The 27,977-nt window shown below is 45.0% G+C and overlaps 1 protein-coding gene across 9 annotated transcripts in view; it reads left to right on the top strand.

The window, feature by feature from the left end:
• Positions 1–27,977, top strand: part of Apbb2 (amyloid beta precursor protein binding family B member 2) — a 350,172-nt gene that overhangs the window by 174,315 nt on the left and 147,880 nt on the right. For all 9 annotated transcript variants that reach the window (XM_037209064.1, XM_037209063.1, XM_028882253.2 and 6 more), the window contains exons 4-5: positions 7,635–7,703; positions 19,265–20,080. In XM_037209064.1, coding sequence (XP_037064959.1) covers positions 7,685–7,703; positions 19,265–20,080 — 835 coding nt within the window. In that variant the 5' untranslated portion in view covers positions 7,635–7,684. The remainder of the gene's footprint in view (positions 1–7,634; positions 7,704–19,264; positions 20,081–27,977) is intronic.

The following is a 27,977-nucleotide window of genomic DNA, read 5'->3' as shown; positions in this document are numbered from 1 at the left end:
ACAGTGATTCTGCGTGTAGGTGAGCCCCTGGTGGCTCTTCACTGTGACCCTTGGTGTTCTCGTGCCTGAGAAATTGTCCTTTGTGATGCATCCCAACTTTACTTTTTTTTTTAAATAGTTTTTGTGTGTCACTAAGTTATCTACGAGTTTCACTTCAAGAACGTAAAGGATTTCTTTTAAAGTCCTACGTCATAGTCAGGGAGCTGTGTGGGATCCCATAAGATTGTACCGGGGAAGTGTTTTTAGGAAGGCAGGTACTCGAAGTTAGTAAAGGATTTGAGATCGTCAGTGGTCTAAAGAACTTCGTTCCTGAGGTTTGGGGTGGGGGTAGGGGGAGGTAAGGGTATGAGTGAGATGAAGGATTTGGTGGAGGCTGTGGAGAGAGGTTGTGGAAGTGTGTGGAGTGTTCCTCCATGGGTTACTGCAGTGTTAATACTAGAGTCAGCAAGTTACAAAGAAAAAGAATTTAGCTTATAGTTTTAGAGGTTGTGGCTGTGGTTCCTGCCTTCCATTATTTTGAGAACTTCATCACAGCTGTAGTTTCGATCTAGAATGTCCCCTAAAGGCCACGTGCTGAGGGCTTGGTGCTATTGGGAGGTAGGGGTGCTCTTGGAAGGGAGAGCTTAGCAGGAGATTTTAGTTCATTCATTTTTGTGTCCTCAAAGGGGGTTGTGGAACTCCAATCTCTCCTTTACTATCTCCACCCTTGACATAAAGTGAGCAGCTTTACTCCACCGTGCACATCAGCCCTGCTATCTTGCCTTGCCACAGGCCCCAAAGCATGGGGCAAACCGACTATGGAGCAAAACCTCCAAAATTGTGAGCCAAAATAAGTCTCTCTTGTTTATAAGTTAAATGTCTCAGGTATTTTGTTATAGTAACAGAAAACTAACAAAGCCACATCCCAGTGACTAGCAGTGGAAGTAACCAAGCGATTGAATTTTAAAGAGAGACAGAACTGGTCAGGGGCCAGATTCAGGCTTTTATGGTAACCCTCTTGCTAGAACTACCAAGGGCTTTTAGGATAATGTCTTCGAGTTTCTAGTGCTATGATTAAACACCATGACCAAAAGCAACTGGGGAAGGAAAGGGCTTATTTCATCTTAAAACTCTCAGGTCATGCTCCATCACTGAGGGAAGTCAGGACAGAAACTCAAGGCAGGAACCTGGAGGCAGGAACTGATGCAGAGGCCATGGAGGAACAGGAATGCTGCTTACTGGCTTACTCCTCGTGGCTGGCTTAGTCTGCTTTCTTATATACCTCCCAGGACCATTTGCCTAGGGTTGGCACTGCCCATAGTGAACTGGGCCCTCCCACATCTATTATTAATCAAGAAAATGCCCTACAGACCTGCCTCTAGGCCAATATTATGGAGTCAGTTTCTCCATTGAGATTCCATCTTTCCAAATGACTCTAGTTTGTGTCAAATTAATAAGCAAACAAAAAAACTAACCAGAACAGAGAAATACATCATACCTTCAACAGCTTAAGGAACTCCCAATAGGTTCCATTTCCCAAAGGATCTACCACCTACCAGCACTTCCAAACTGAGGATCAAGGCTTTGATGGATACTTGGGGAACACAGTTTATATCCAAACTATAGGAAGGTTTGAAGTAAGTGAATACTTCAGTGTACAGGACAGAGAATAGATGAGTCCAGAGGGAAAAGTGATCAGATCTGTTTGCTTGTATTTGTGGGGGAAACTGGTAGACTGTGTCCCTTCCTTCCTTCCTTCCTTCCTTCCTTCCTTCCTTCCTTCCTTCCTTCCTTCCTTCCTTCCTTCCTTCCTTCCTTCTTCCTTCCTCCTTTCCTTTCCTTCCTTTTCCTTTTCCTTTTCCTTTTCCTTTTCCTTTTCCTTTTCCTTTTCCTTTTCCTTTTCCTTTTCCTTTCCCTTTCCCTTTCCCTTTCCCTTTCCCTTTCCCTTTCCCTTTCCCTTTCCCTTTCCCTTTTCCTTTTCCTTTTCCTTTTCCTTTTCCTTTTCCTTTCCTTTCCTTTCCTTTCCTTTCCTTTCCTTTCCTTTCCTTTCCTTTCCTTTCCTTTCCTTTCCTTTCTTTCCTCTCTCTCTCTCTCTCTCTCTCTCTCTCTCTCTCTCTCTCTCTCTCTCTCCTCCCTCCCTCCCTCCCTCCCTCCCTCCTCCTCTCTTCCCTCTCCTCCCCTCCTCTCCCCTTTCCTTCTTCTGATACAGGTTTCTCTGTGTAGCCTTGGCTGTTCTAGAACTTGCTCTGTAGTCTGTAGACCAGGCTAGCCTTGAATGAACTCCCAAGTGCTGGGATTAAAGGCATGCACCACTATGCTTCTCACACACACACTGAATTCTTTCATGTTTTTATTCAATGTTTCATTTCCCTTGTGAGTCATTTAAAAGTACAAACTACTTTGTACTGAACATTAATGTAGTTGGGTCAATCATTCATTCATTTGTTCCTTCAGTCATTCACCAATGTGCTTGTGTAATAGTGCTTTATGATCTCTGTGGCCAGCTCTTTTTGTGATCCTGTTGGCTTTAACTTAGCATCAACTCCACCATGTTGTTGCTAAATTGCTTGACCTCAGTGCCTTTATGCTTCATCCCGGAGTCACAGTCACAACCTTTGTGTGTGTGTTGTTGTTGTTGTTTGCATGTATGCACATGCATGGGAAGCCCAGAATGTTCATCAGGAGCAGTCCATCTTTTTTAAGGGATAGGCCTGGGGCTGTCTCATTAGGCTTGGCTGGCTGGCCAGGAAGCCCCAGAGATTCTCCTGCCTCTGCCTCCCCAACGCTGGGATTACAAGCACATTCCACCATGCCTGGTGCTGGAGATAAGAACCCAGGTCCTCATGTTGACTGAGCCATCCCCCCAGCTCCCACGAATATATTCTTCATGCAGTACTGGGAACGGCTTGGCATTAATCCCTAAGTTTTTTTTCACCTCAGTATGATTTTTATGGAAAGCTGGGTACCTGCAGTGAATGCTGGCCAAATCCATCACATTACCGCTGAGGTGGCATTTCTGCCGGTCTTTATTTTTAATATTGTGATTAATGTTTTCTGCAAAAGAAATGTCATGTTGCCCACGTAGGTCTTTTTGAAATCCCCGGTACCACAGTGAAATAAAAGTGAAGTTGAACAGTCTCCTGTAAGTCGGCGTGTTCTACACTCAGCAGCCCTGGACTCAGCTGTAAGCCGCTGATCAGAAGTACTCAGTTTGTCTTTAGATTTTACAAGATGTATTTGAAAAAGTAGACTCAGCTATACGTGAAGTCACAAACTTAATTAACTATTTCCCACTGGGGGTCAGATATCAACTTATGAAATTATACCTAAATTAATTACAGTTGAATAAAGTTGAAAATTCAATTCTTAAGTTGCACCGGCCACGCTTTAAGCATGGACTAGCTCTGTGTGGCTGCCAGTGGCTTCTCTGTTGTACAATACAGCGGTAGAGTGTTCTTAAGGCCACACACCTAGGTAGTGTGCCTGCATGCTGCTTTTGTGTTCTCTCAAGCTGCCACCGAAGTTGAATTGTTCTGTGTTATTAAAGCTTTCAGAAACCATGTGGTTAGTTAGTTCATTCACTGCCTCAGTTCCTTCTCTGTCGCTGTGGTATGACACCATGACCAAAGCAGCTTACAGAAGAAACAGTTTATTGGGGGCTCCGAGTTTCAGAGGGTGAGTCTAGGACTCTCACGGCAGGGGGCAGGGCGAGAGGCAGGCAGGCAGGCAGAGCGCTAAAGCAGTAGCTGAGAGCTTACATCTGACCCACAAGCATGATGCAGAGAGAGCGAGCTAGAGAGCTAACTGGGAACAGGGGGAGCTTTCGAAGCCTCAATAGCCCCCAGTAATACACTTTCTCCAACAAGGCCACACCCCCTAATCCTTCACCAACAGTTCCACCAACCGGAGGCCAAGTATTCAAATATATGCGTGTACAGGGGACCACTCTCTTTCAAACCACCACATTACTAAGGAAAAATGGTTTATATTGTGTTTCAGCTTCGAGGCCGGGGATGTCTTGTTGAGAGTAGGGATGGATAAATAATTTCTCACCTAAATCCTGTTGCCGCCTCACACTGCATCTTAAACTTCACTATCGTGGGGGTCCTGTCTGGCACCTCTTCTTTCCTTCATTATGTCCCACAGCTGGGTTCTTTGCCACCAGAACACACGCTTCCTGGCTTGAGAACTTAATACCCCTTTCCCTATGAGGCTGCCTGCTCTGTGAGAGAGAGAAGTATTTTTATTCTCTAGAGGATCTCCCGATGTATGCATAATGTATGGCGCAGGCAAAGGTGTAATGTGTAATGGGTAATGTACAGTTACCAGCACAGGACAAGTAGGGATATGTCATAGATAATAATAGAAATAATGGCACAGGGCAAGCAGCAACTGTATCCTAATCATACATGGTCACAGTGTAGGGCAGGTTCAGAACATATAATAGATGCTATGTAGCTCACAACAGTGACTAGAAGAGGATCTGATTTTTTTTTTAACCTATATTAAAAGATAGAGTTTTGTTCAGGTCAAGGGAACAGAACTATTTTAGGGATTCTGTACAATAAAAGTATACAGGAAGCACTCATGCCAGTAAGGATCTTCTTCTTGGCTTCCTGTGTTGCTTTATCTGTGTTCATTTTCCAGAAGTGTCTATCAGTTTTATCTTTGTCAGTGCGGGTCATATAAGGCACACTGAAGACAAAGAATGAGGTGTATTGTGAAGTGCTAAATGCCCAGCCCAAAGACAAATGGGTGCAGAGAGGCATCTCCTGGTGTTTCAGGACAACCAAACAAACCCACCCCTTCAATTATAGCGGAGTAATGAGCCTACTCCACAGCATGTGGAAACATAATTAGAAATGTACTGGAGGCCAGCAGACCAGGTGTCAGGTCATTATCTGAATCATAAAGTTGGAAGTTATGCCCATTAAAGGTTACCAGTTTGGAAAAGGTTAGATTAGGAAGCAAGAGTTTTGGAAAATAAGAATTTTTCCAATTTGAAGGATACTTTAAAACACCTCCGGCATCTGGCTTTTTCTTGTAATTTTTCATGGAAGGGTACTGTGCATAAGGACACAGCTCACGAGGGCACAGCTTGATGGATTTCTCCCATCGGTCCAGAAGTGCTTTATCACCTTGACCAGCATCCCTGCGGCCGCTCTCTTGCTACTTCCTCTTCCTCTCCCAACCCCCACACCCCGTCTTGACACACTGGAGTGTTTCCTGTTTGTGTACTTTGTATGATGGGATCCTACAGTCCCACTCTTAACCCAGTGTAATGGGTTTTCATCCTGAGTGACAGTCCTCATGATGGACTCCCTGAGAACAAACCCTGTTTTCAGATTTCCCTGTGGCACAGCTAAATTGGTAGAGGCAATTTCCTGTTGTTTCTGGATCTTTGTTGTTGTTTTTTTCTTTAGGAAGTGTGTGTGTGTGTGTGTGTGTGTGTGTGTGTGTGTGTGTGTGTGTGTGTGTGTAGGCTGGTGGTCAGTCTTGTGAGTGCTTAGAAACTGTCCACCTTGTTTTATGAGACAGGGTCTCTCTTTAGGGACTGAGGCTTGTGTGTGTGTGTGTGTGTGTGTGTGTGTGTGTGTGTGTGTGTGTGTGTGTGTAGGCTGGTGGTCAGTCTTGTGAGTGCTTAGAAACTGTCCACCTTGTTTTATGAGACAGGGTCTCTCTTTAGGGACTGAGGCTTGCTAATTCGGCTCGGCTGGCTGCTGGTCAGGCTTCCTTTGTTTCCACCCCGCAGCACAGAGACTTAAAGCATAGGCCATCAGGCCTGACTTATTTTCCTTTTCCTTTCTATGGGTTTAGAATATCAAGGCAAATTCTCATGCTTTTATGACAAGTACTTCGCTTACTGAGCTATCTCCTCAGCCCCTCTTTAGGAACACTTCTGTGAAAACATGTGTTTGTGTGAATGTGTCTGTCTGTCTGTCCACACTTATGTATACATGCTTTAAGAGGTTTTACTCGTGTTAGGGATTGGGGAGATGGATCAGTGGATAATGTGCTTCCTGTGTGAGCGTGATGACCTGAGTTGAGGTTCCTAGCACCCATATAAAAGCCGGACACAGTTGCACATGTCTATAACCCTAGCATTAGCAGCTGGTTGGTGGGGAGGCGGCAGTAGATGGGGTAGAGGCGATCAGAAGTGTAGGTCAATCCCTGGAGCTCACTGGCCAGCCCGTCTAGCCAGTTGTTGAGCTCTGTGTTCATTGAGAGATGATAATCTGTCTCAAAAGGTAAGGTGGATAGCAATAGTGGAGGGCAACCTCTTTCCGCCCCCACTGTAATGGGAAAAATATAAAGTTTTATTCGTTACACTGTGCCATGGTGTGCATAATATTCATTTCTCAGTGATACATCTTAATGTGCTTTTCTTATCTGCACCCCGAGACCCATTACGTCTCCCCTATTGGCATCATGTGGCTCTGTTGAGATGTAGATGTCTCTCACTGCAATGAGCCAGCTGCTTACCTAAGAACAGTGTGGCTGTTACAGGATGTTGATGGCCATTGAACAGTAGAGTCCATGTGAGATACCTATCGAATACATTCTTAAAGTGGAGTTGCCCAGCAGTGGGCTCCACCCATCGAAAATTTTCTCATGTTTCTAAGTAGTCTCCCAAAAAGTTTGGTGACTTTTAATCCAGCCAGGAAGATTGATATTTCTTTTTTTTTTTTTTCTTTCTGAGACAGAGTTTCTCTGTGTAGTCCTGGCTGTCCTGGAACTCGCTCCATAGACCAGGCTGGCCTCCAACTCAGAGATTCACCTGCCTCTGCCTCCTGAGTGCTGGGATTAAAGGCGTGCACCACTACTACCCGGCTGTTGACATTTCCTGTTTCCAGTGTCCCTGCCTTGCTTTCTGCCTTGTCCAGCTTTTCCGTCTTTGTGGTCTGACCTAGCGAGAGTCACTGTCATTTCAGGTTACATTTGCTGCCTTTGGACTGATGTTCTTATGTGTAGTGGGCATCATCCCCCTTCTTTGCTCCCTTTTCTGCCGACTTGTTCATATTTTTCTTAATGATTTTAAGGAGCCCTTTTGATAGATAACCCTCTTATGATGGTAATTTTTTCCCAAGTCTTTAGAAAAAAATTTATCATGATTCTTGCCACTCAGTTTTCTTTCAATCAGGTTTTAATTTTTAAAAGACAAAGTTCACTAAATTTTTTTTTCCTAGTGGCTTTTGCTTTGTGTGTATGTTTAGCAAGGAAAAGCATTGGCAGCTTGAGACAGACAGACAGACATGCCTGGAGTGGGCAGAGATTTTAATGTGCAAAATGCAATTATATGGCAATTGAAATTCAAGTGAGAAGTGGTGTGAGCTGTTATAAATCATAAACATTTACACATAATCTACAAATCTATTTATTTATTTATTTATTTAGAGGCAGGGTTTCTGTGTGTAGTTTTGGTGCCTGTCTTGGAGCTCACTCTGTAGACCAGGCTGGCCTCAAACTCACAGAGATCTACCTGGCTCTGCCTCCTGAGTGCTGGAATTAAAGGTGTGTGCCACCACTGCCTGCCCAATTTTTTTTTAAAATGTGACCCAAATTTGGAGGGATTTTTAGTTCAGTGCCTATTTTCTTTTATGCTTTTTTATTTGAGGTTCTAACTTCTCAAATGCTTTTTTGTTTTTCAATTTTAGATTGCAAATTATAACCGATTTCTGACACCGTTGCTGACGCCCAGAAATCCATGTCAGAAGTACTTCCAGGTCAGATATGATTTTACTTACTTCTATACCCAGGAACAGCTGAACATCAAAGCTTAATAATGTATAGGATAGTTATTTTAATGTTTAATTTAAACTCATATTTGCTAAAATAGCATTTTAAAATTTTCATTATTCTTTATACTATAATAGAAAAAGTAAGTATTTAAAAAATAAAAAGTCATTTGAACTTAACCGCATGTATGTTATTGTTCATCACCGATGTCATATAAAAAGATTACAGCTGACTATGGCTCAGTTTTCACTACCTGGTATTGTATGTTGTAGCCTGTGAACTGTTGATCTGCGGCAGAGAAGGTATTGTGGCTGAGTCTTTGTAAACAGCATCTCATGTCATGGGATTTGTCAAGACAAAAGTTCCCTACTTTCCTAATTCCTTGGCCCTGATTAATTCCAGGCCTGAAGAAGACGGTCTTGATTTTATTGCATGTCCCTCTCTTTATGTCATGACAGATGCTAGTCTGCATACCACAGTATGGATTTAATTATTGACCTTGAGGTAATATAAGGAAAAAGCAATTGTGGTAACTCTTTGAGATAAACTCTATAAGTGGCCAACAGTGTGTAGCTTCTCTGTTTCCCTGGACAGGGGCCAGTTCTGAGGTCTTTATACCAATTAGACTTAACCATGGTCAGTGTCTTTAAATTCTGAAGTTAACCTTGTCATTAAATTTTCTCAAATCTCTTTCTCTGTTACCTAGAACTCTGTGTCTTACATTTTCCACAAAGAGGTTAAAAAAAAAAAATTACAAATGAGTACTGAGCTTGGTGTTAGTATATGAAGGGCAAAAAAATTTACTTTTTTTAAAGATTTATTTGTTTTTACTTCATGTGTATGTGCTTTTTGCTTGCATGTACATATGTATACCACATATGTGCCTGGTGCCTGCAAAGGTCAGAAGACGGCGTTGGAATCTTTGGCACTAGAATTACAGATGGTTATGAGCTACCATGTGGATGCTTGGAATAGAACCCAGGTCCTCTGCAAGAGCAACAAGTGCTCTTAACTCTGAGCCCCCTCTCCAGCCCCAAGAAACCCACTTTTACTGAGGGGAGAGGAAAAAAATCAGTGGGGAAAAATGTGATAAACCTAAGCTCATGCAGGATAGTCAGAGGTTTAAAGCTGACTCTTAGCTGTGATTGTTTGAAGAGGGAGTAGATTTTTTGAATAAATATGTACTTAAATATGTACATTAATTTTAGAAACTCAAAGCAGATATGTCCTTTTAAAAAGGCATTTTAGGTCATCCTAATGGGATTGTTGACACTCCCCAGTGGATGCAGAGGAGGGACGGTCTTGTGCGCCCACCTGGGGTTCCACCACCCACTCCCTGCTGCCCTTCATACATGTGGTGTCAGAAGGTGCTTGAGCAGATACGAGGGTGGAAAATGAACTGAGGTCAGGGCTCTATGATACAGGCTATTACCTTGTGACCTATGATGGGGTAGGACTTCTCAGAGATGCAGCTGTCTTAGAATTCCACACATTCCTGTGAGTAATCCCTCCCCATGTTCCTGTAAATAAGCCTAGCAAACCCACCAGTTCACTAAACCCATAGGTAAACTGTGCACTCTAAGTACCAAGAATAATTCCTTCTAGGAACCCTTTCTGTTAATGTAGTAGGATCAAAACAATAAAAGAACGAGGCCAGCAAATACACAAAGTAATGTGCTTCCATCTAAATGGAGGGAGAACAGTCAGGCACTTCTAGAACCTGTCTTCTGTTGCGGTGTTCTACGATTCAGCTCTACCCATCCTCTCTGAAGATGTTCAAGTTGCTTTATTCCTTGGTGGCTACATAAAGGCCTTAGTCAGTGCCCTATTGCTGTGATGAGACACCATGACCACAGCAACTCTTATAAAAGAAAGCATTTAATTGGGACTGGCCTGCAGTTCAGAGGTTTAGTCCACTATCGTCTTGATGGGGAGCATGGTGGCATGCAGACGGACATGGTTCTTGAAAAGTAGCTGAGAGTTCTGTCCAGATCCACAGGCAGCAGGAAGAGACAGAGCCACTGGACCTGACTTGAGCTTTGAAACCTGAAATTCCACCCCCAGTGACACACTTCCTCCAATGAGGTCACACCTCCTAAACCTTCTCAAGTAGTGCCACTCCCCAATGACTAAGCATTCAAATATCTGAGCCTGTAGGGGCCATTCTTATTCAGACCACTACAATAAGGTACAGGAACAGTTATCAAGCTTAGTTTTAAAAGAAAGCTAATACTGCCAGGTGATGGTGTAGCAGGTACCAAAATTTATGTTAGTGTCGTATTTCCATGGTATATCTTGTTCTGAATTCCCCTCTCACCAGGCAGTGGTGGTGCATGCCTTTAATCCTAGCAATTGGGAGGCAGAGCCAGGGGGAATCTCTGTGAGTTCAAGGCCAGCCTGGTCTACAGAGCGAGATCCAGGACAGGCACCAACACTACACAAGAGAAATCCTGTCTTGAACCCCGCCCCCCTCAGAAAAGTTCCCCTCTCCATTCCCAGAAACTCACATGGCAACTGGTGAGGGATGGACTGACCAGCACCTCAGATGAAGTCTGCCTTCAGTCCCATCCTCCAACTCCAGGGACCACAGGGAACCCTTCTGAAGCAAGCCTTCCAGGTGTATGCGGTCATCTGCCTAGAAAGTTCCTGTTTGTCCTTGAAGGTTGAGCTCAGGAGTGCCTTCTGAGCAGGTCTCAGTGCCCAACAAAGTGAAGGAATTTTCCCGTTTCATAGATTCTGCTGTTTGCTTTTCTTAATGTTATTTCCCTTTTGGAACTGGCTTGAGAGCCAGCTGATCTGTTGGTCAAGAAGTGGTATAATGTTCCTTTCCGGCACGCCTTCCTTCTCTGTCTCCATCAGTGTTCCCACGCTTGAGCATCGACTGTTCATCAGACGTGACCATGGAAGTCTAGAGGGTCGTTAAAAAAGAAATTCATCTCTGAAAGGGACAGAGGCTTTTCCAAAGCATAGCTTAAAAATGACAAGAGAGACGTATCCCTGGGTTAGGGATCACATACATCTGTATAATTTCCCGATTCTCACCAAGACGTACCCATCCCGCTTTGTATTTTCCAAGTAGCCGCTCATCGCATCTCCCGGGTGTGATGTCTTCCTTCTTAGCCACCGATGGCTTCCTGCCTGTCCCTCAAGCTAATTCAGCATTCCCTTCTTTGAGAAACCTTCCCTGAACTTCTGTATCCATCTCAAATACCATGTTTTGATAAGACCCTTTGCCCACTTCAGACACGGTGAGTTTGTGTGATAACTTCTTCTCTCACTGTCCGAATCAGGTTGAGCTTTAAAAAAACACGTCATAGTCTTTTTAATAACTGACAAATGAAAGTTTCGTATGTTCACTGTGTCTCGTGTCGTGTATACGTTGTTGAATGACTAACCTGTGTCTCGAATCCCCCCAGTTCCCTCGCACTGTGGAACAGAGCCAACCCTCAGGCAGTTAGGGTGAAAAGGGCACAGGAAACCCTCAGGTGGGTAAGGCGTGGGAGCTGAAGCAGCGATCTCATGAACCCCGAAAATTAGCCTGTGAAGTCGTTCTCCCAGCCCTAGGAAAATCCATGGTCCTAACGCTGCGGTCTCCCGGATCCTGTGGCCCGAGTTACCTTCCCCAACTGCAGCCTCTTTGTTCACAGAGTGCTGCTTATCGCCTCTGGCACATGGACAGTTTGCTTTCGTGGATAATACCAGGAAACCGGCTTTATTTTGCCTCTCCTCCCCAAAAGGAAGAGGGTGAAAAATCTGAGTTTATTTCATTTCCTTTATACTTTGAGATGTAGTTCAAAAGGTAGCATTCCTCAGGGAAGAAGTTTTGCTATTAACTCCTCAGTGGGAATAAAATCCTGTGGCAGAAAAGGGGAGAGAGAGAGAGAGAGAGAGAGAGAGAGAGAGAGAGAGAGAGAGAGAGAGAGAGAGAGAGAGAGAAGAAGAAGGAGGAGGAGGAGGAGGAGGAGGAGGAGGAGGAGGGAGGGAGAGAGGGAGGAAGGAGAGGAGAGAAAGAAAGAAGAAAGAAGGAAAGAAAGAAAGAAAGAAAGAAAGAAAGAAAGAAAGAAAGAAAGAAAGAAAGAAAGAAAGAAAGAAAGAAAGAAAGAAAGAGAAAAGTTTTCTTCAAATGTGGGGCACACCTTGGGCCTCCTTGCCTATTTGTTAATCCACTTCTAACTGTATCGCATGTCATGGGAGAGAAAGCAGTCTGTTACTAAAGAAAAAGGAAGACTAGAGGTCTCCAAAAAGAAAAGGAAATGGCTGGGCAGTGGTGGCGCACGCCTTTAATCCCAGTACTCGAGAGGCAGAGGCAGGCGGATCTCTTCTCTGTGAGTTCGAGGCCAGCCTGGGCTACAGAGCGAGATTCAGGAAAGTCAGAGCTGTTACACAGAGAGACCCTGTCTCTAAAAACCAAGTGAATGAATGAATGAATGAATGAATAAATAAATAAATAAATAAACAAACAGATAAATAAATAAGGTCAGCTGCTACTCACTGTGGAATCTAACCTAGGTCTTCACCAGTAGATCCCTGTATTAGAGGAAGGGCTGGCCATACCTGTGCTGGGGCCCTTGTCTCTGGGTGGGGTAGGCCATCTTTATAAGATTATAAAGAGGCTCTGGCTTACTTAGTCTTGACAGGCTTTTATGCAAAAGATACTTGTGTTTTAGCTGAAGCAGGATAACTAGGTAAACCAGTGTGTTGGTCTGAGAAACCCGGACTTTTCAGATTTAGGCTTGGTCTGTTGGAGGGTCACCCCCCTTCTGTGAGTCCTTAAAGCTGGACTTAAACACAGTTGAAAAAACGGGGGCTGAGAGGAACCTTTTCCTCCCTTCTCCCTCTTCCTTGTTCTTTGGGGCAAAGTCTCTCTGGTGAGCCCAGGCTGGCTTTCGATTGGTGGTCCTCCTGCCTCATCCTCTCAGCCCTGGCTGCCACCTCTCTTCTAACCACTGCCTTGAGTCTCTGGACGGCCGTTGTACGTCACATGCTCATCCTTAACCAGCCACCAGAATCATGAAGATTTGCTGCTCTGACCGGTTGTGCATACGTGTGTGTGCAGGTACATGTATGTGCATGCATGTGTGTGCAGGTGCATGTATGTGCATGCATGTGTGCGCAGGTGCATGTATGTGCATGCATGTGTGTGCAGGCACCCCCCCCCACACACACACACACAAATAAGAGGTACAAGTTAGCAGCATTTGCGCTAAACCCATGACCCTAGGAACCATGAGGGAGAATTTTCCTTCTTAGTCAGTTTTGTTCACTGTTACAGCCTCAACTTAGAAGCCTGTCTCATAGAGTAGTGGAGGAAAATCAGTTGAATGGATGAGTGAATGGATGTCAGGGAAGCTTAGTTCCCCAAGAAAGAGTGAGACCTCAGGAACAGAAAAAGGAGGAAGGAATACATGCCAAGAGGTAATAGTTATTTCTCACATACGCAGGAGAATGATGACACTTGTTTTTGTCACACTCTTTAATCTGAAATAGAAATTGATCCTCTGGAATTGATGTTGGGCCTTTGTATTAGTTACTTTTCTCTCTGTGCTGTGACAAAATCCCTAACAACAACAAGGGACAGAATGAAGGGTTTATTCTGTCTCACGGTTTGAGGGTACAGTCCATCACAGCAGGGACGTCATGGTGGCGGGCGTTTAAAGCAGCTGCTTACATTACATCTGCCATCAGGAAATGGAGAGATGTGAATGCTGATGCCCAGTCCATGATCTCTCTTTATTCAGTCCAGGGCCCCCGTCCCTGCAATGGTACCACCCATAGTTAGGATAGGTCTACCTACCTCAGTTATCTTAACATGGAAAGTCCCTTAGAGATTTGTACAGAGATTTGTCTCCCAGATGATTTTAGATTTTGTCAGATTGGCAATAGTGTTAACTATCGAAGCCTTCAGAAGTCAGAATCCCAACAGTGTGGTAACGGAGTCATGGTGGGTGTGCTAGCTAGTGACAGATCCCCGAAGGAATGCCATCTCCATGTGGAAGACCGGGTCTCATAGCCACTGGCATTCTGTGTGTTCATTGCTCACCAATTGTGCTTCTCTTGTTTACTGTTGTTCTCCTGGACTTGAAGAGTGTGTCGAATGGTAGATGCTTGATAAATATTTAATGAATGAGAAAATGAATTCGTGAGTATGCCACACGTTATAAAAAAAAAAAGGAACTGGAAATTGTGTGTGTGTGTGTGTGTGTGTGTGTGTGTGTGTGTGTGTGTGTGTGTGTGTGGTGGAGGAGGGAGAGCTAGGTATGATGGTAAACTTCCAATCCTATCACTTGGGGATAGAGATAGGTAGATTGGGAGTTCAAGGTTATCCTTGACTACAGAGCAAGTTTAGACCAATCTGGGCTCCATGAGACCCTTTCTGAAAATAAAAGAAAAAAAATACTAAAGTAGAGTTGATTAAAGTCACCAGCTATTGATTACAGTCTGAGCATGGCCCCAGTGAAGAGTCCTACAGGCTGAAGGGTCATAAATATTGACTAGAGGAATCAAAAGAATCTGAGATTGAAGTACAAGAGAGGACATGCCATCCTTTCATTTTTATAGACATATTTTCTCCAAACTGACTAAAGTGTTATGTCTCTCTTTCCTGGTCTGCTTAATTTTCTTCGCTTCCTTTTTACTAGTAGTGTGGGTGCTAGATGTACCTGAAGGCAAGGATTGGTGGAAGGACCAGATGGTGGGGACCACAGAGATAACCAGGACATTTGTGTGTGGGGATGCAGCGGAGCTTTGGCTGGGCCTCCGGGGCCTCTCACACCGACACATGGAGACACGTGGCTCAGTAGGCTGACTGTTGAGGACCAGTCATAGTGGATAGAGAAAGGCATCCGCCAGCTCTGGCACAAAAATCCAGCTGCAGCTCTAAGTCTCATTTCTTGCCTGGAGTCGTGGCAGACTTCAGCAGGAATTTCCTTGAGCCAAGACCGAGAAGCAAGACAAATCGACCTGGCTATTAGCTTGAAGGGCTTCATTTAACTCCTGCTCAGGCTCATGTGTGGGTAAAGCTGAGATAATGACCATTGATCCCCCTCTCTGGAAAAAAAAAATCAAAAAAAAAACAAAAAAAAAAACAAAAAACGACCCTTCTGCTAACTGCACCGTAGTAGTAGTCTGCCTAGACTTTTATTTCGGGTGATAGTTGCCAAGGCAGGCTCTCTCAGTAACCCAGGCTGGATTGAATCTCACCATGCTGCTCATGGACTCGTGACAATCCTCCTGCCTCATCCTTTGAAGTGTCGGTGTTACAGGCATTAGCCATCACAGCTGGCTCCCGTTTGACTTCTTTAGATGTTAGTGAAATGCTTGCTGTCTTTAACGCTGTGCAGCCTATCCTGCAGACAGCTGTGGTATGCTGTTGCGCTGGTTGGTGGAGGCCACAGTCTAGCAGGAAAGTACAGAAGGATAAAGACATCTGAAAGGGAGTGATGTTGTCCCTAGAGATGTTTTCATAAAGATGGAGGGAATGGAGTCCAGGAGCCCTGGAGCCCGCCTAGAGGGATGAGAGGCTTTCACAAAGAGGCGGTGTCTACCGTGACTCATAGAAGAGTGGAGCTTGAGACAGTGACGTGCGCAGTGAGAGCATTGCACTCACCTCTGGCCTTGGGTGTCAGGTGTAGATAGTCCGTTCCTCCATGTCTATGGCCTCCCGACTCGGGTGCTGCTCTGCCTTAGCCCTGCCCAACAACCGTCCACAGTACCCTGCACCCTCACAGTCCTAGTCCTCAGCTAAAGGAGACCAAACCTTTGCGGGGTGGAGAACACTTCCTTATCCTTCTAATCCTCTGGCCTCTTCTTCCCCCAGCTCTTCACTCCCTCATGACTCTGTCCTTCCATGGATCCCAGAGGCCAATCCCTCCCTTCCTTCCCTTCCCCCCTCCCTCCTCATGTATGGACCCCTCCTCAAGGGAAGGCCCACCACGCGCATCTGCCATGGCCCCTTTCTCTTCTCTTATCATCAGGACTGGACTTCGTAACCGCTGTTCTTTATTGCCGCCGACCCCCCTCTCCATTGACTTCTGCTGTTAGCGCCTCTAAAACAAGAAACGGTGACCAAGAGTCCCGTTGCTTCCTAGACCCCGCCCCTGCCTCCAGCCCGTGTCTTCTCCCCCTTGTTCTTCCTGACGCTTCTTACGGGGCACCTTCTTCCCACCTGTATCGTTGCTTTGGAGCTGGTAAGATGGAAGTCAGTGTCCTGTTCAGGTCACCGGCTTCAACTCCGTCTTGCCCCTAAATCCGGGTGGCTGCTGAGCACCTCGTCATCAATAGGGCCTGCTCAGGAGGGGTGAGAACCGGAGCTCCCTGGAAACAGCCAGACTCGAAGTCCACTCGCTCAGGCCTTCCGTCCCCTCTGCTGTCCTGACTGTCCTGCTGCAGCCAAATCACCTGTGGAATTTTCTGCCTCTACCGAAGCCCTCAGCGCCCCGGCTTCTTTGCCCCTCTGTTACCTACCTGCTCGCTCTCCGTGTGTCTACCACAAGAACTACTTCTGTTACTTTGCACTTGGAGACACAGAAGTGAGGGAGTGCCCGGGTGTTATTCCACACTGTGCTACACTCTCTGCCGGCATTCACCAGAATTCCCAGTCAACCAGGCAATGCTACTGAACCCATTTTTCAGAGAAGGAAACTGGAGTAGATGGTCCTAGATTCAGCTAGTAAGAAGCCTGGGCAGGTCATTAGCATTGGCCTCACTGGCCTGGGGATCTGTGCCCTGACCCTCATCTTCTCTCACTGGGGGGGGGGGGACCTCCTTCCTGTAGCCTTGTGCTTTCCAGGACATTGCTAACCTTGAGCTATTTCACAGCGAGTCCTAACTGATGTGGGAACTCACAGAAGCAATCCACCCGCTCCAGGGCTTAGCACGTGCGCTTAGTTCTAAGTCCAGCCCTTCTCTTTGGCCTGTCGGTGGGTTGGGGTCAGTGAGCAGTTGAAGAACTAGGAGAGGAGGCATGTTCTCAGAGACATCTTCTGAATTTTGAATGCTGACATTTCAGCAAGGAATCCTAGTTAAGACTGAGCCAGAAGAGCAGCTTAGGGCTTTAAACCAGACACAGAGCTCAAGTAGATTGTATTTACTGTCATCGATACAATTAGCTGTTTCTTCCTGACAGGAGGTAAAACATGAACTAGTGGTCTTAGGTCAGTTAGCTGTCTTCTGTCTCGAACATCCAGCCTGAGTTTGGGACCACAGACAATGCCCTTTTACTGACTGTAAAGTTAAACCAGCAATATTAAAATGCGGCTAATTATTTCTTCCCGGTTGGCTGAGAGACCCAGGGCTTATGTCATCTCGGTGAAGCCTCATGTTCCCCACCCCATTTGCCCATTTTGCCTGCTGTCGCAAGGCATGCTCTCCTTTCCTTGAACCCTTTGGAAGTCCCTTTAATCTCTCTGCTTGTCTTTACTTGGCTCCTTGTCTGGGAAGGTTCTCTGGGGGGAGCATCCTTAACCTTAGCACTTCACCAAGGGTGAGATCGTTTTCTAGTTCTCCATTTACAAACGATACCATTATTTAGTATCTAAGAGATGCCCAGTTATATTTCCCCATGGATGAATAAAAACACCTCTAAAGGAGATGGGTTAGACATCGTGTGTACTAGATAGGCCTATTCTGAACCTTGCCCATGCTACACAAGTACCCTAACCACTGAGCTACATCCCAACCGAGCTACTAAAGATTAAAGTCACCCCAACGATGTGATGGCATTCTTTCTGCAAAACATTTATGGTTATAAGTGAAGTAGACAAGCATGTCTTCCTAATAACATTGTTAGGATATGATACCTAACATTGTAGAATAACCTCCTGGAAACTTCTGTCATGCCTTGGGGGAAACTAGCTAGCTCCACTTTCTCATAATGTTAGCGTAAATGCCCAAGGGTGTAAAGTAACTTTCCATGCTATAGAGATGTCTTGGGGAAAACTTTATGTAGGTCCAGAGCGTGACCTGCTCATCTCAAATGCTACTTTTTGAATGGGGCTCAGAAATGTATGTTCTCAATAAAATTACAGTAGTAGCCTGTCATTTTTAAAAAATGTAAATATTAATTGACAGAATATTGTTTAAAAGGAAAAAGCACTTTAATTTTTATGACTTGAAAACTAGACACAGGAGCTGAGTATTGGAACACTGGACATACAGCAATCTTTATAAATAATAGCTTTCAAGGAGAGGGTCCAAAGTCTAACCACTGGGAATCACGGCCCTTCACTGTCTCATCAGCCACATGGGCATCTGTGACTAATACGGTTGTTGCTTGCAGTGAATGGGTACTTCCCGGAAGCCTGGGCTTCTAGAAGCTCTGAGCAGCTCTTCCTAAAATGGCCAGCCCAGTGCATGTTGATGATACGGAGATGCCTCTGAGCTCCCCACCACAGGAAATTCTTGTCCTTTTCCTCTGTGGGGATCCTTGCTTGCCCAGGACAGGGGGAGGGAGTGACCAGAATACAATTTCAAGACTAGAAGAAGCTCTCTGCTGCTGCTGTGGAGACCCTAGGTCTCTCTGGAGAGCTGAGAATCAGATAAGCAGGAAGCCGTTGCTCACAGACAGAAGTCTGAACCTTAGGAATCCTTGCTGGTGACTTTCATTCACTTCTAGCCCCAGAAGCCTTTCTTTCTTCCTGGCAGGAGACCTAGAAATAAATCTCTGATGGTACAAAGAGTGTTTGCGATAAATTCGACCGTCAGGTTGTTTGCTAGGTATCTTTTGCAAGGGCATGTGATGACTGCAAACAGCTGAGCCTGTGGTTTAATTCAGGGGAATACATTCAGACTCCCTGGGGGCTCTAACATGTTGTCTGTAGCCCAGGGCTGCATCTCTAGTAATGGTGTTTTGTGTGTGTACGTGTGTGCACACACTTGTGTACTAGTTTGTGGTCTTGAGAAATGAAGCTATTTATTGGAATTTTTTTTTTCTTCAAATATTGACACTAAGCCCAGATCAAATATGTTCACCAGGACGTTAGCAAATTCTGGTGGAGGTTTGGTTTTCCGGGCACTCAGCATATAATCTTAGAATGTGACTAGGGGGAATTATGTTGAAGACATGGGATGTCATTGAACAATGACCTTTTGGGCTAATTAAGAATGCTGAAGCAGAAGGATTGTCGGAACAGTTTTGTTGTTGATGATGCTGTTGGCAAAAGGAAGCAGAGATTGAAAACTAAAGACCTGATGTGATGTTGCTGTTTGGAAAGGGGATGATTTTCAAAGTTGCGACGATTCAAGACTGCCAGCCAGAAGAGAGTGCTCAGACACGAAAGTGTAAAAAGGTTTTTACACTAAAATGTAGATCCTAGGACTTCTTAACTTCTGTGTAGATTAGCTTTTGGGTTTCCACAATAAAACCTTTCTTTCCTCCTGTTTAATCTATGAATAAATTAGGACATGAAATGGGTGGTTTCTATAAGAAGGTCTCATCTGACCGAGTGTTTGCTCTTATGACCCTCTGTTTAGAAGTGGTCACTCACATGGTGTGCTACGTTGTTTGATCATGACCTGAGCCTTACGTCCAGTTTCCTTTTTGTCCCCACAGCTGACTCAGGTGGTGTCACCTTGGCAGTGTTTATGGCCAGCAGTGGAACCACAGACGTTGCAAACCGGAACAGCCCAGCCACACCACCCAACACCCTTAATCTCCGTTCCTCCCACAATGAACTGTTAAACGCTGAGATCAAACACTCAGATGCCAGGAACAGCACACCCCCCAAATGCAGGAAGAAATATGCACTGACTAACATCCAGGCGGCCATGGGTCTCTCAGATCCAGCCGTACAGCCTCTGCTGGGAAACGGCTCTGCCAACATCAAACTGGTGAAAAATGGGGAGAACCAACTCCGCAAGGCTGCAGAACAGGGGCAGCAGGACCCCAACAAAAACATCAGCCCCACAGGGGTCATCAACCTAACTTCCGAGAAGCTGGAGGTTAAAGATCTCCACCCACCGGAGTCCTCAGGCTGTGAGATTTTGCCCTCCCAGCCCAGGAGAACTAAGAGCTTCCTCAATTACTATGCAGATCTAGAAACCTCGGCTAGAGAGCTGGGACAGAATCTGGGCCCCTGCCAAGGGGTCGGGGAGGAGAAAGCCCAGCCAGGCCCAGGCCAGGCCCCTGTAGTCATTGGGAATGGTGATTTGCTCCTGCAGAAACCAGACAGACCCCAGTCCAGCCCAGAGGATGGCCAAGTAGCCACAGTGTCATCCAGCCCAGAGACCAAGAAGGACCACCCTAAAACAGGAGCCAAAACTGACTGTGCGCTCCACCGGATCCAGAACCTGGCACCGAGTGATGAGGAATCCAGCTGGACAACACTGTCCCAAGACAGCGCCTCCCCCAGCTCCCCGGATGAAACAGGTACCCCAGACCGTTCCACCTGGTACTTTTCCATTGGTGTTAGCGGTGGAGTCAATCTCTCTGGGCTGAAAATTGTGGAGCGTGTGGGTGAAATCAGGCAGTGTGTGGAAACTATCATTAGGCTTCCCAGCCATATTGTGGGTTCACTTCATTTTGGGGGTCATGTATAAATTGTTCTGGCACACATCATCTGGTTTAAATATGGCAAATTGTCATCTCTGGTGTAGACATCAGGCTGCTAGTTCTGGGAGAACTGTCTAGAAACATCAGGCTTGTTTGATAGAAAGATAGATAGATAGATAGATAGATAGATAGATAGATAGATAGATAGATAGATAGATAGATAGATAGGAGAACTGTCTAGAAACATCAGGCTTGTTTGATAGAAAGATAGAAAGATAGAAAGATAGATAGATAGATAGATAGATAGATAGATAGATAGATAGATAGACAGACAGATAGACAGATAGATAAATGAAAAATCATTGCCAAGGGCAGGCTGTAATTTAATTAAAAGAACCCACTACTTCAAAATTCTCAGAACTTATGAAAACTTTAAAAAGTCTAGAACGTTAAAAGTCAGGTCTTTAAACACATTTTCCTCTTGACCTTTACTGGGAAATATTTTATTAGCCTATTTAAGTAATATTTGGAAGTGAGGAAAAATGATACTCTGAAATGTATTTCAAAGTTGAAGATTTTAAGTAGTGTTGGCGATCATGGCCCATCAGTGCCTCTGTCCATGTCTGTTGCTTTTGTCCGGAGACGCATTGGGACAGTAATGAAGAAGTCTTAACAGTCAGCTACCCTTCCATTTCATCTTCTCAAAGTTCCCACTCGACCAGTCAGAAAACGGTAAGCTCTGGAGCACTCTGTGCTGAACGAATTCAGTGTAAATAACATCCACACATGTGGCTCTCAGAGTCAGGTAGACCAGATGGCACACCAGGGAGCCAGATGACATTTTCCAACAGGTAAGGCAGAGAAAGCACAAGTGGTGAAGATGAGAGAGAGAGATAGAGAGAGAGAGAGAGAGAGAGAGAGAGAGAGAGAGAGAGAGAGAGAGAGAGAGAGAGAGCTGACTTGTTCACAAGAAGAAGGACAAAGGAGCAATTTGAAGTGTCCTGTAAACCCCGGTTCTTTCTACTAGCTTTCGTCAGCCTTCTGGGACTAGTTGTGACAGTCAGAAAGCTTGAGTGAGTCACTTCATGTCTTCAGTGTCTGGCCCCGCACAGAGTCATAGTTATGTTTAGTAAGAGCATCATGCCCATGGCCCTCTGGGACTTGAGAGAATTCCTGTCCTGTACCTGATGGACATTTTCACCTGCTAGTGGCCGAATCCGTTCAGACCGCTGCTTGAGTGTGTGTGGTTGATGCAGCCTTGCTGCTGTTCTTGCAGGCACGGTGGGTTCTGTTGCTGTTACATTTAAATGAACTAGAAGAGCTCGAGCCAAGAGCGAAGCCGCTGCCCCGACTCCAGCCCCTTTTCCTTAGTGGTGACCTTTTAAGGAGGGAATTTCCTATAGAAAACATTTTAGGCATGTGGCTGTAGTTATAATCTTTTAAAAATTTGTAAAATTCGGGGGATGTTATTTTTAGAGATCTTGCCCCTTAGAAGTAATAAACTAATGTATGCAATCACATAATCTCCATGATGCAGATGACCCTCCATAGCCATTAGTTCCACAGCTGTGGATTCAGCCAACTGTGGATCGAAAATGTCTGGGATAAAATTACAGTTGTACTGAACATGCTTGGAGTTTTTGGGTCATTGTTTCCTAAAATAGTATAATAACTATTTGTGTAGCATGTACATTGCATTGTTACATGCAGCCTCTAATTTTGGTGTCCCTGGGGGGTCCTGGAACCAATTTCCCTGTAGACACTAAGAGATAACTGTATTTAAGTAATATAAGGGGCAGGGGTTTGATGCAGGCACACTGTGATGAGGATTTTAAAAATCCCTACAGAAACATCCATTTACTACTACCTATTAAAACTGGGCTATTGTTACCAGGGTTCAACATTCTGTTCTTAAAATTTCGTTTTTAAAAATTCCATATGAGAAGTTAAAAAAAAAAGAATTCAGATTAGACTGTTCATGCTTCGCATTTTAAAGAGTGTATTTTCTATGTGCACTGGGACAGTAGCTTGGTAGATCACTTGGTTATCATACACAAGGCTCTGGTCCCCAGCATCGCAAAGACGGAGGGAAGGAGGTAGTTGGAAGATCTTGCCTGGTATTTTATTTTAGTGACTTTTTTTTTTTTTTTACTTTGCACGTGAGTAGTTACTGTAATACTTTTATTCCCAACAGTTAAGTTAAAGATCCTAAATTTGTTATTATAATTTTTTCATGTGGATTTGTGTCGGAGGAGTATGTGTACATATGGGTATATACACCTGTGTGTTTGTATATGAAAGCCAGAGGTTCATGTCCAGTGTCCTCTTCTGTCACCCTCCACTGTTCAAGAAAACAATTACTTATTGGTTTATTCTTTATTATTGTTTGCGTGTGTGCCCAGGCGTATGTACTCAGGTCATGTGTCGAGGAGCATGCATGGAGGTGAGAGGACATTTGTAGGAGTCAGTTCCTTCCTGCCGTGCAGGTCTGGGGATTGAACTCCGGTCCTCAGGCTTGGCAGCAAGCATCTTGACTGGCGGAGCCATCTTTCTGGCCTTCCGCTGTTTTCACTTTTATTTTTTATTTGAAGCAGGGTCTCTTGGTGGACCTGGTCCTCACATTGGCTGGATGGGCTGTCCGGTCAGCTCCAGGAATCTGCCTGCTCCTCACCCCAGTGCGCCATCGTACCCAGCTTTTTACGTGGGTTCTGGGGATCTGAACTTAGGTCTTCTTGCTTGCATAACAAATGCTTTCCCCACCAAGCATCTCCCCAACCCCCCACTGCAGTCTCTTTTATTGTATATGCTGTGCTACCATGGACAAGTTCAAGTGAGTTTTCTCATTGATGAAGACTTAACAATTCTGCCTCTTTGTGTATTGACTGCGAGTATCAGGAAGGAAAAACAAACAAACAAACAAACAAACAAAAAATGAAGAAAGTGCCATGCTCAGGGCTGGAGAGCTGGCTGAGCAATTAGGAGCAATGACGAATCTTCCAGAGGACCCAGGTTCGGTTCCCAGCACCTAGGTAGAAACTCACAACTGTCTGTCACACTGGCTGCAGGTGACCTGATGCCCTTTTCTGGCTGGCCTCCATGGGCACTGCATGCATGTGTGCACAGATACAGATGCAGGCAAGCACCCATTACATTAAAAAAATAAAGGAGCCGGGCGTGGTGGCGCACGCCTTTAATCCCAGCACTTGGGAGGCAGAGGCAGGCGGATCTTTGTGAGTTCGAGGCCAGCCTGGGCTACCAAGTGAGCTCCAGGAAAGGCGCAAAGCTACACAGAGAAACCCTGTCTCGAAAAAACCAAAAAAAAAAAATAAAAATAAATAAATAAATAAATAAATAAATAAATAAAGGTAAATAAGTATGTGTTTTTAATAACTATAAGCTAAACTTGAGCTTTCCTACAAAATGGGCACCTTGGGATCCCGCACCCACTTGGCTTGACAGGCTCCAGTGTCTCTGGTCTAGTATAATTTGGGGGACCCTCTTAGAATGGCCTCATAGCCGGTTTGGGGACTCCTCCTGAAATGAGAGCTCGCTCATTTCTAACTGAGAGTTTTTAGGAGTGAACCTGACACAGTGAGATGAAGGAGTACTCTCCAGCATCGTGTCTTTCATATCCAGTGAAGCTGTATCGTTAGCGTTTGAAGCTCTCACCTCGCGGTTTAAATGACTAATCGGGTGTCGCTTGTAAAGGCAAAATTAGTGTTTACGTTTTATCCAGTCTGTTTACTGAAGACAGTCGTGATCAATATGAATACTACCTGTTGAAAAGAAAACAGAAGGCGATAGGGAGCATTCCTGAGACATTGATTGGCATGCAGCACCCTGGGGGTGTGTAGAAAGTGTGCCTTGGCATGCTGGTTTGCTTTGTGTTAAGTGAACAGGCGCCACACGGGAGTGTGTTTTGTGGCTAAGTCCTGATGTAATTGTCCTTGGATTTCGATTGTGCGTTGGTGAGCCCCGGAAAGGTAGAGCAGACTCCTGTGTACCCGAGGGCATCCTTTCTGAGTCAGAGTGTGCTGTTGACCCGATAAAGTGCCCAACCCCAGGAGTGACCACGCCGTATTTCCCTTCTTTCTGAATTTCCCCCACCAGCTTTGCAGTGACATTTTTGCTCCATCAATCATGTGTACGATATGTTGCCACCTTCTCCTCTGTGTCATTTGTCCTTTGAGAAAAGAAGAGACTGTTTCCAAAAAGGAACGCATCTGTGACATTACCAGGCTTTCAAGGGGAAAGTTGGTGTGCCTTAGCTTTGGTTCTGAAACAAAGGGTTACATTGTTTTGTTTGTTTGTTTGTTTGTTTTTTTATGTGCAGTGGTTTTGCCAGGGGTGTCAGGTCCCCTGGAACTGGAGCTACAGACAGTTGTGAGCTGCCACATGGGTACTGGGAATTGAACCCAGGTCCTCCGAAAGAGCAGTCAGTGCTCTTAACCGCGGAGCCATCTCTCCAGCCCCAAGGGTTGCATTGTTTTCAAAGTGAGGACTTTGGATCTGGTTAGAATTCCATCATAGGTCTGGTTCCCTCAGTGGCCCAAGGTTGACAGGATGACTCAGATGAATAGACGCTGCTCAGACCCTGTATAGTCTCTCTGTAAATCGCTTGGCGCTCTGTGTTAGGTACCTCACTTCCGAACTGGTAACTTAAGATTTATATGAGCCCCACAGAGTTGGGAGCTGTAGATTATGGATGTCCGTTCCTCTTCCCCACCCTCCCGGGGGTCGAACTTTGCACAAGCTAAGGAGCTGTCTCTCCCGCTGAGCTATCACCACAGCCTGAGATGGAACTTACAGACTGGCTGTTTCATTTGAACTCACTGCTGCGGTACACAAAGCCAGGACTCCACACTGAGCTGGCGGAGCCCAGAGAGTGTGGCTGTGGTTGCAGTTACCCCATGAGCTTGTAGATAGAGCGCATGGGCTCCAGAGATGGCCGCAGTCCATTTCCCAGCCACATGCAAGGCTGATGTGTGGGGTGGTCCCAGCCTTTGCATAGACTTTCTGTTAAAGACAGGGAGGGGGCCCCCAGAAAGAGCTCTTGGACTATGTAGTAGTATGTAGTATGTAGCGTAGGCAGGGCTTAATAAATATAGACACTGTTATTGGTGATCTTTATCAGTACAGTGGTATGATATTAAAGTTACATTGACTTTTAAAGTATTTTTAAAATTTTTATTTATGTGTATATGTGTCTGTGTTGGGGTATGTGTGTGTGTGGGGGTGCGGGGAGGATGCCCATGGAGGCCGGAAGAGGATGTTGGATACCCTGGAGTTGTGAACTGCCTGACTTGGGTGCTGGGAACTGAACACTTTCTTGTCCTTGGCAAGAGCAACAAGCGCCCTTAGCCACTGGGCTCTAGACTCCAGAAGTTTACTTTTTAATTTTGAGTTACCTCTATGTTGAGCTGATTTTAGTTAAGATTTTGTAAACCTGAAGGTCAAGGATCACATCCTGGTCTGTAGATTGTCAGTACCTAAAGTACAGGCGAGCTTGGTAAAGAAGTCATGATAAATTGAATAAAAATGGAGGTCATCTATCTATTCCCAAATAGCCCTCATGTGTTGAATGGGACATTTGATGTTATATTTACTCAGTATCTGATTCTGGTATTGTTTATATATTCATAATTTACTTGATCACACTGCCTCATACTGAATGATGCTGAATGACTAAGGTGATCAGGAAAGCGTGCCCAGTCCTGTCCAACATAGGTGACTGGGTTAGCATGTGAAGCCAGATCTTTGGACACAGCGGCATTTGGAGTGTCCATTGTCCCATAGTCGTGGGATTTAAGCATGTAGAATGTAGCCCCAGGGCTAACTAAATACCTCTGATTTTATCCTGTTCACTGTTTGTGTGGTGATCATCGAGAGAACCCAGAAAATGGAAATTATGCCTTAGCAGATATGTTCATGCCTATAGGCCATTAAGATTTGACTCAAACGCTGTCAACTTTGTGAAACACTAGGAGAACCATTCTCTGTACACCAGCCCCCAAATAGTTCCAAGTGCGTTACTGAGTTCTGCCCATCCTTTGCTGCCCAGCTCGAAAGTTACCACATAAACACATAACTCCATGAAAGTTTCCGCAGGTCTCCATGATGCATGCATGAGGGACTTCCAATGCACTTCCTGGCACATTGTAACAGGTCACATACATGATACCCATTTGCTGGTTGGGTGGATGGAACTGGCTGATGAGAGTTGCACATGCTCTCTGATGTTTACTAAAACACGTGCATCCACAGAACAAGTGAGTGCAGCCTGTTTGAAAGAAGTGTTGAGAGCATTTGGACAAGGTTCTTACTCGTATTGGAGGCTCAGGGAGGACACACTGGGATCAGTAACTTGGTCAACCATAGCCTTCCTCTCAGAGCTGTTAGGTCTGTCCGTCAGAGGGAACAGCACCAAGGACAGGAGCCGCTTGGCCTTCATCATTTACCCGGACTTAACAGTTAATCCTGTCCTGGGCCACCGTGGAACTCCTTTGCGTGCATAGTTTTTGCTTCTGTCATTGTGACTAGTCAGATGGAGGCTGAGGCCAGGCACAAATCTAGTCTGTCAACGGGGCCACCAGCACTGAAGACTGGCTGAGCTGTGGGTAAATGCATGGCTCTCAAACTTTTAAAAATTTCTTCCAAGCGTTCATCATATCTCAGATGGCTTTTTAGCCATCCAATTATGATGTTCCTTTTTTTCTTAAACTTTCAGAATATTGGGGAAGTGCGGTTTCCATCCTGTTTGCCCACCACCTCTCTCAGATACCTGCAGTGATTCACTAGCCTTCTGGTTGTGACTTCTCAGTGGAGAGCCCCAGGATGTCACAGGAGGGTCTCAGGAAGGCAGATGTGAGATGTTTCCAAAATAGTCAAGCACACTGGATTCTGGGGCAGGCCACGTTTCTGAATTAGATTTTATTGTCTCCAGGGTAAAATGAATGAAAATATTTCTTATCTTACCTCATGAAATTAAGGAAGAAAATTTTGCCCAATTTAGTCTTTGAATTTTTTAGGCCAAAAATATGTTTCAGGTAGACGGTGTGCAACACACTTTTAATATCAGGAGTCAGAAGCAGGCAGATCTCTGCAAGATTCAGACCAGCCTCATCTACAAAATGAGTTCCAGGCCAGCCACAACCACGTAGTGAGACCTTCAAAAAAATGTGTGTGTGTGTGTGTGTGTGTGTGTGTGTGTGTGTGTGTGTGTGTGTGTTTAAGATAATCTTAAAGACATCTTCAGATGACTTCTCAGAGTTGTCCATCTGTGAATCTGGTTAGAGGAGGGTAAACATTACCTGCTATTGTGGAGAATGCTAGGTATTTCAGGGAGCAGAAGGATTTTCTGGATTAACCACAACCAGTATTTCTTGTCACCTCTCTCCTGTACTCCTTATGTACCCCAGGACACTTTAGAAATAAAGGCAACTCCAGACTGTGATGTTCCATAAACAGACTTGTAGAAAAGACTGAATCAGGATTTGGAGGGATGGCTCAGTGGTCAAGAACACTGGCTGCTCTTGCAGAGGACCTGGGTTCAGTTCCCAGCACCCACCTGGCAGCTCACACCTATCTGTAACTCCAGTTCCAGGGGACCAATGCCCTCTTCTGGCCCCAGCTGATTGTAGTCGTGGATATAGTGTATAAACACATAGCCATACTCATAAAAATAATACTAAATCAGATCTTTTCAAAAGAAAATATTGATTTAGATGCTAGTACTTCCATTGAGAGATTTTACATAAAAAATACAGGCCTCTTA

This window comes from Peromyscus leucopus, chromosome 10, assembly GCF_004664715.2.
Source record: "Peromyscus leucopus breed LL Stock chromosome 10, UCI_PerLeu_2.1, whole genome shotgun sequence".
In the NCBI taxonomy this organism is placed as follows: Eukaryota; Metazoa; Chordata; class Mammalia; order Rodentia; family Cricetidae; genus Peromyscus; species Peromyscus leucopus.
Note: the sequence above shows the minus strand (reverse complement) of the source record. Positions and strands in the feature narration are given on the sequence as shown.